Source organism: Etheostoma spectabile, chromosome 8 (genome assembly GCF_008692095.1).
Source record: "Etheostoma spectabile isolate EspeVRDwgs_2016 chromosome 8, UIUC_Espe_1.0, whole genome shotgun sequence".
Classification (NCBI taxonomy): Eukaryota; Metazoa; Chordata; class Actinopteri; order Perciformes; family Percidae; genus Etheostoma; species Etheostoma spectabile.
In genome coordinates, this window is record NC_045740.1 from 1,695,105 (window position 1) to 1,703,849 (window position 8,745).

Here is an 8,745-nt window from a genome sequence, read left to right on the forward strand (position 1 = left end):
ACTAAAACAACAGACATTAAAGTCAATGTGGGCTTCATTAGTACTGCAATAGTCTATAATATAGACTGTGTATACAATATATTGAAAAATATACAGTCTATTGCTCTGTTGTTGCCAGAAATCCTGCCAGATTTCACTCTTTTCGGCCGGATGTCCATTACCTTCTGGTTTCTTTGTGTTGGATTTTTAACTCCGGTCGATTTATGGTTAGCTGCTCCTCAGATCTCTGCAGGGTAAATCCAGACAGCTAGCTAGACTATCTGTCCAATCTCAGTTTTCCGTTGCACGACTAAAAACACTTTTGTACACATGTTCCATCAAAGCAAGTCAGGAGTTCATTGGCTAAACCCAAAGTAAAAAAAACAAATTCAAGCAACAACACCTCTAAAGCTCACATGTTAACATATTGTATGTCGTTTGTGTAAACCATACACAAACAGAACAAAAAAAAAACATTTTTTATATTTATTCATTTTTTTAAGAAGATTTTTTGAGCATTTTAGGCCTACATTTCCAACAGTAGGCTACAGCTTACCCCCAATTTCCACAAATTGCGCATGACGGCTCCATGCTCCGCTGTCCGTCAATACCCACCAGGTCCAGATTTTTTGGCGGCACTGCTGCAGCCATGACTGACAGCTGAAGTCTCGAGGACCCACGAGATCTCGCATATTTATTTAGAATAGAACCACAAAACCAACAACATCCAGAGTAGAGGGGAAACAACTCTGTGCTGTGTTTTCAAGGTGTAGTGCAGGGAAATGTGATCCGCCATGAGCGCGATCTATTTTATTTTAAAAAATTAACACAGCACAGAGTTGTTTGCCCTCTACTCCTGTGGATGGAAGCAAACTGTTGTTGGTTTTGTGGTTCTATTCTACATGAATCTTGTGCGTCCTCGAGACTTCAGCTGTTCCGTAACCAATCCGGACCTGGTGGGTGTTGTTTGGCGGGCGGCGGAGCACGGAGCCGACACGCAGCCGTTACGCATCCTGTGGAAATTGGGGGTTAGCCTCTCCACATGGGCGCGTGCTCCACTAGGTGAGCTGCCCGGGCGCCCACAATTTGTGTTTTAAGAGGGAGTTCTTGTTTTTGTTGACAATATTTTATTGTTTATCCATTCACCTGGCACTTTGGTGTTGTGTCTCTGCTTATTGCCTGGCAACCTCAAAAGGCATGTGCTGTTACTCATGTTAAACCATAAATTGGCATTTATGTTTGGACAGAGCCAGGCGAGTTATTTCCTGCGCATTTCCAGTTTTTACACTAAGCTAATCCCCTCCCAGTTTCACTAATCAAACATTATATTTGGTTTTATTAGTAGGCTACAAGAAGCAAAAATGTAAAACAAGTCATGACATGAGTGTTGTGGCAATCTTGTTATTGAACTCTCTGCAAGAAAGTAAATGAGTGTATTTCCCAAACTACTTCTTTAACATCTGTGAATTCTCATCTCATTGCAACCACGCTGACAAGAGGAAGGAATAGCTGCATTATTTATCTCCTGGTTGATTTTGTGGAAAAGAGATTCAAGGTTCTTTTGGAATATTAAAAGAAATGTGTTGAGGTCATTTGTTCTGCTTGTTAAATCTCTTTGGATAGCCAGGGTGAATGAAATGGAAGCCAGAGTGGGACTCATTAATACTCCAGTGGTGAGCTTGATCACACATTGCTACAAAACCAATTTATTTTTATTTTTGTTATAAACAAGCACAGATGCCTACTTGCTGCACTTCATACTGTACAAGCTACAGTACATTCACGATTCAGGCTTTATTCTACAGAAATAAAGCCTTTTGTGTGTACATCAAGTACAGATTTGACCCAGCAAGAACCTGAACGAGAAGGTCTACCTCTTTGCTCAGTTTTGTAAGGGTTCTCATGTTATAAGATTGCAGGCTTGACTTCTCCCTGCGCAGCTCTTTGCAGCTGAAGGAACAGGGCGACAAAAAACTTGTCAGCCCTCTCTTGAATCCCTTTTCATATTTGTCATATAAAGCGCTTAGAACATAAAAGGATGCTCATTCTCTCCAGATCTTGGAAGATCGAAGCCGGCTCCTTTAAAGTCGTCGTGTGAGATGACAGCACAGAGGCAGAGTAAACAGCCAAAAATAAAACAAAGCGGCGATAAAGACAGTGCTGTCAATCTGTCCGGGGGAGCCAAGAGGCTCATTTAAATCATGTTAGAGCGAGTAAATCGAATTTAAGTTTCTTTTTTTGCCCATAACACATTTGGATTCTGCTAGTGACAAGAAAGAGCGGTGACGTCCAATTTAGAGCATGGCGAGCACACAGCAACAAATAAACACTCAGGTTTGTTCCACTTGTCCCCCTCAATTTGTCATACCCTTTACCCACTGCTGATGTCTGCCTCTGCAAATCACAAACAGCTGATATTGTCAGAGTGAATTCCAAACCTGTATATGTTGCCGCCACACAGTAACATACAATATTGTTTTAAAATGAATGTATATATTTGCATTTACGTTTTGATTAGAAATCACCACTTACATTTTTTTTTTTCAATGACAGCTTTTCATTTCATGGTGGCAAAAACAACAAAACTAAAAGCTTTAGGGTGTTATTAGAGGCAGTAAACGTAAATGACAATTAATGGGCAACAGTTTTGTTAATAGATAAATAATTTGTTACTTTTCAAGCAAAAAGTACAATCTTTTCTGGTTCTGCTTCTCAATTGTAAGAAAGTTCTGCTTTTCAGTGTTTATGCATTGATAAATTGATTCAATACATCTTTAATTGCAAGACATCACATTGGGCTTTGAGAAATAGAGAGGGGCAATTTATGACTTTACAGACCAATTACATAGAAATAGTTGGCAGATTATTTAATAATGTATAATATAATAATTACCATTAGTTGCAACACTTTGTTTTTTTTATAGTAAAATAGTAATATCATAAAATATGAATCATAAAAAAAGCAAATACACAAAGAAGACGTTACTAAAATGTTGAAGTCTAAAAAAAAAAACTGTGCCCATGACTGACTGTTGATCTTGACTGGCATGATGTATGGTCTAATATTCCAGAAGTATCACGCAATCCAAACCATCAGCAGATTCACTACAATTTAATTCATAGGACATGTCTCACCCCCGTGAAAATGGATCACATGAAAATAATTAACAACCCTTTATGCACTTTCTGTCCAATAAAACACAAGGTTCATATCTTAACATGATCTGGGAGTGCTTTACTGTTGGTCAGTTCTGGAACAACAGCATCCAAAATGTCCACCTGGATTAATGTTACTGTACCCGTACATGTTGAGATCCTGAAATACGGGTCAGCCTTCCAGCTCTCTAGAGCTCAAAAACGTGCTGTTTTTGCTGGACTTACAGCTGCTAAGAGAACAATCTGATCCATCTGGGCAGTTAGGTGCAATTTGCAAATGATTAAATGAAAAAATAAAAAGAAAATGCTCTTATTGCAGCATTGCAAGAAAATTAAGTTTGAGAGATGCATTTGCACATTCGTATCATGGCAATAAGATTTATAAATACAATGGCCTGTTGAGTTGACAACCTCGTCATGTGTCGGAAAGCTTGAGGTTGCCAACTGACACCTTGTTTTGTTTTTTCTTCTCGTTGTTGGACTGGCAGGCTGAGATAACAAGACCGGGCATCGCTGATGGAGGATGACCCAGTGAGGAGCGGTGTGTTTTCAACCTGAGCTGATTTTCAAAAACAACCCTTCCAACACTTTTAATTCAGAATCTTTCTATTTGTATTCTCCCTGCCTCCAACGCTTTATGACAATGGTTGTAACCTCCTCAATCAAAACAAGGTTTATGTGTAGTGTATGAAGTGGCGTCTATTGAAAAAAAGGGGAAATAATAACACCTAATAGTCAGTCTGTCAGATGTGCCCATCTGCTGAAAAAGAAACAAAAATAAATGTAACCAGATTTGAATATCTAACATTTGAGGCTGACGCAGAGAGGACGGATCAAAGGGAGGAGAGACACACCAGAGGGGGGCAATCATAAACACATTGTCTCATTTTAATAAGTGAGGGGAATGGTTTCTAAACCAGCACATATTATCAAGTTCCATGTGTTTGGGAGTGTGAGAGGAGGGTAGGTGTGTGTGTGTGTGTGTGTGTGTGTGTGTGTGTGTGTGTGTGTGTGTGTGTGTGTGTGTGTGTGTGTGTGTGTGTGTGTGTGTGTGTGTGTGTGTGTGTGTGTGGTGATGTACATCAAAACATAGCTAATAAGGGTTGGGTTGGAAATGGCTATGCATGAAATATTGACAGCAAGCTGCATTTTATTCTTGAATTTTACCATACCTTGAATCTAAAGTGAGTTCTGCACACAATAACTGCAAAGTATGGAGTGATAAAAGAGATCAGTTCTAAACATATACTCTTCTTCCACAGTTCCACTGAATTTAAAAAGCAAATACTGTTCAGAATTATCGGTTGTGATATCAGTTTCAGTTAATCACCTGTTCTGAACTATTTAGTCTGATACTTGGATCTTTTGGAGGTTTTAAAAACAGGTGTGAAAACCTTTTGTTATAGTAAATGGAACAAAGGGGAGACCTACTGTAAATAGGCTCTATACAAGTATAAGCACATTTGTAGAATAAGTAACACCTACAATACTTAAATATTTATGTTATAACATTGAAATCCGTACTGTAACAGTGGCACAACAGTCTTTGTTATTCTTTGGAGCAGGTAAGGATCACTGTGGAAATATAGTTATATTCACTTGTAGAATATCTATTTAATGTCATGCTTCAATTTTATGTGTTTTTTATATATATATATATATCTATATATATATAGATATATATATATCTATATATATAGATATATATACACAAAGTTTTCTTCTCTTTTTTCTGTGTTATATGTATGTTGTTAAGGACGAATTAAAACCAAATCACATTCGATTTTAAGACTCCTTAACGGCAAACCCAGTGATGGATTTACAAACACGTCCATTCCAAACTCAAGTTCAGTTTTTTTTAAATTTATTTTTATTTTTTATTTACAACTTTAGAGTTTTCTGTAAGGTACAGGCGTCATAAATGGTTTCCTATATGTATTCTGTTACAGTATTTATGAATAATGAAAAACTAACAAACACAAAAAGTCTGTTTAATCTTTGGTGGCCTTAAAATCAAGCCAATCAAAGCTGAAATGACAGTTGTACAAATGAAGTCACCCTGTTTCAGTAGCCAGAGAGTATTCCAGCTCGTCTTATCGTACATATTCATGAATAAATAAAATAATCATAAACACAATACTCCAATGAGTCTAATAATGCAAGACCAAGACAGATTTTGCACCATTTGATGGCACGTACCAAATGTAATATCTTGGCGAAATTAGTAATGATGCATTCATCAAATTCCAATTTAGTAACACCAATATTCACAAATAAAAATCCAAACCACAATTCTCTCTCTCTCTACATATATACATACATATATATATATATATATATATATATATATATATATATATATATATATATATATATATATATATATATATATATATATATATATGACTCTTGCCCTTTGCTCCTGAGTGGTTAAGTGCAATGTGCATTCCCGGTATGTTTGTTTTCTTTCATTAAAGAAGGAAGAATAAATACCTACAAAGTTGGATTCTTAGTGTTATATGACTGGGCAGTGGCTTTGGCCTTGGTTCAGTCAGGATTTTAATTGGCTGAAATACAACATTTGAATGCGAGCAGCTGGGATGTGAGTTCAGATCATATTGTTCTTCTTGAGTACCTCCAAGTACTGCTGCGTGGCCCTGCTGACGGGGTCCAGCTCCACCCTGGAGGCAGAGCCTACCGGTGACATCCGCGCTGAAGCCGAGTCCAGCTCTGCTGTGGCTGAAGACCAGAGAGAGACCACGGTTACCATCAGCAGCTATCGCTCACAAACTGCTACCGTAGGAAATGATGAAAGACTGTGCCGTGTTTCCAGCGTCAGTGCACTCACCATTGTTTAATTCCTTTGATATGTTTCTATCCAGCCCAGTCTGCATCTGGAAAAAAAGAGAGGCAAATTTGTCATTAGATTTGAGATCTACTGTTTTTGTGGCAAATATCAGCTAACATAAACTGAAGAAATGTGGCCATAAAAATATATATTTACACATTTAAGAAAAACAGACAAAGAAACAAGGATGGTATTTCAACACCAAACACAATACTATGGTAAATGGCAACACATGTTAGTGTAAAATACTTGGATAGGGGAAAAACAATGACAGAAAATCAGGACTATTTTGTAAAACACAGCAGGACATGCCAAGCATGCAAGCTCTGCTTTAGTGTAGAGTTTCTGCAGGCTGTTGGATGTTGCCTTTGAAATCTTACTGCGAGGGGCAACAGCGGAGTAAATAGGTCAACTGATGTTAGATTTGTCCCCAAATGATGCAAATAGCTGGTACAAGACTTAAACTAATGCTAAGATGCTTTTTGGTGGACATCTGATTTTATATTATAGACATTTTTTGGTGAAACATGTAAATTCACACACTGTTATTATTCCAGAATTGAATGTGTTTTGCTATACATGCACAATAAGATGTACATGTGTACATATGCAAACATATAGTGTACATATGCATGTGGTTCAGTGCTAGCAAAGCACTTTTTAACTTTATTTTGAAAAGTGCTGTTTATATAAAGGTTTATTATTAATTTAGTAGATACACAAATATAGAAACATGGACATTTCTAGATGGTACCGCTACTTATTATATATTTTTGTATTCGTTTAAATGAACATGTCAAAAATGTGTACATTATTTAAAGCTCCTGTGCAGCTTTACTTCTTTACTTTAGCTTTTAATGCTTTGTTTTAAGTTCTAAAATAAAAAGTGAGATCTGTCCATTTTGTAGTTAAATGGAGCGGTTTTCTTTGTCATTTGTCATGCATCTCCAAATGAATGTATATCCTATTTCTTGTGTGCTGTGCTGCTCATCTGTGGTGTCTTGTGTTAGACAACGAATTATTGCATTTTATTCTGACTGATTATTAATAAGATTTAGGTACTCTCTTTTCTGTTAAGTCCTTTCACACATGCTTGTAATGAAAGGACGTGTGATTAAATTTGATTAAACGTGATTTGGTTTTCATCAAATGTGTACATGAGTGTGGTGCCTACCAAAATCATCTTTAGAATAGACAAATTATAAATGACTAAGAAACTTTCTACGCAGAAAGCCATTTCATCTCTTCTCTACCAGTCAATGTCTCAGAGCATGGAGAAAGTCAACTCAAAGCAGAAAATAAAGGCAAAGAGTTTGTGATTTCAGCTAGTATTATCTCTAACAACACAATGCAAAACCCAGGGTTCCTGCACATTTTACCTGTCAAAACTCTGTTATTCTCGAGCTTTTGAAATTACCATTAACATTTCACCTCAAGTTCTTTTTGTAGTTTTTGCCATTATACTTTTAAGTTATGAACATTTGTTGTATCACTTTAGAAAATGTATTACAGTTGTTGTGCCAACTGTGTGAATCCCTTAAGTATGTCATTCCTGAAAGATCAAGCCGAAAAAAGTTATTTTATAAAATACAGTTTTAACTCTCATTTCCACTTAAATAACTGATTTGATTACAGGATTACAATTTTCATACTTTCAGTTTCATAACGAGAAATACATTCCTCTGAATGTAGTATAGTGAATGCTCAGAAAAATATTTACATTTCCTGTAACCAAAAATACAACTATGTTTTCAATGTGTGAACCCTTAACATCATGGTTTGCATGTGAACAGAGCCATACATGTCGGCCCACCAGCAGGGTGAAGGGAACAGCAGCCAATCAGACACGGAGCTAAACACATCTACACACCTGGTTATGGGTCTGGCTGAAGAGAGGAGAGGTGAGAGATAGACTTTTGAGCTAGAAGCTAAAAGAGTGAGAAATAGAAGACAGGTTAGAAGTAAAGTCCCACTACCATAAAGGCCAGAGATCGAGCGAGGAAGAAACAATGTGCAAGAAGAAGAAAAGAACAGTCAGGGGATGTCTTGAAGGTGTTCTTGTAGAGTGAAGAAATGTGTAAAGCAAATTTAGAAAGCCATTAGATCAATAGTAGTTGATCTGTAGTATCTGATTCGTAATGCCTTAAAAATCTCATCTTAATACGTCTCTGCAATTATGGCAATGTAACAACACACTAACCTGTGTATAACATCTTTGAACAAAACAAGATCAGTTACACAATCACAAAGCTGACAACGATGGAACTATGGAAATGAAAATGGTTCAAAGTAAATAAACTTATCACCATAAAGAATTCTCCACTATAATCACCATGTTTCAATTAATGACTGTACAGACCTTGGCAAGGTAGTCCTCCACCCGGCTGTTCTGCCCCTCAGTTACAGGGCTGAGGAGGGAGAATCCCAGGCCTAAGCTCCTGTTGAGGGGTCCCAGTGTGGTCCCATATTGTGCTGGGGAACCCAAAGAGCCCAGGTCCAGCGAGGGCCCTCCAAGGCTACCGTTTGCGATGCTGCTGGTGATCAGAGACCTGCTGCGCTCGTTGAGCAACTTAGAATTGGCTTCTGCGAGACGACTGTTGGCCCTGGGAGGAAAGATCATTGATATAACACAGTAGAGTTGTCACGTAAGGGCCCTGTTCATGTTGTACAGACATTTAATTGCATTTTATGTCTGTTAGGAGGCTCAGTGGATGCTCATACACGTAGCTCTGTGTTGCCTGCACCAGTTCGGGTCGTTTTTT

At 37.6% G+C, this 8,745-nt stretch overlaps 1 protein-coding gene across 12 annotated transcripts in view; it reads right to left on the minus strand.

Moving 5' to 3' along the window:
- Positions 1–4,998: 4,998 nt before the first annotated feature.
- ankrd26 (ankyrin repeat domain containing 26) overlaps positions 4,999–8,745 on the minus strand; it is a 31,447-nt gene continuing 27,700 nt past the window's right edge. For 11 of the 12 annotated variants that reach the window (XM_032523411.1, XM_032523410.1, XM_032523406.1 and 8 more), the window contains 3 exons: positions 8,343–8,586; positions 5,984–6,029; positions 4,999–5,874 (listed from right to left, as the gene is read on the minus strand). In XM_032523411.1, coding sequence (XP_032379302.1) covers positions 5,744–5,874; positions 5,984–6,029; positions 8,343–8,586 — 421 coding nt within the window. In that variant the 3' untranslated portion in view covers positions 4,999–5,743. Of the gene's footprint in view, positions 5,875–5,983; positions 6,030–7,853; positions 7,912–8,342; positions 8,587–8,745 lie in introns of all 12 variants that reach the window. The other variant, XR_004333051.1, reaches the window with a different exon arrangement.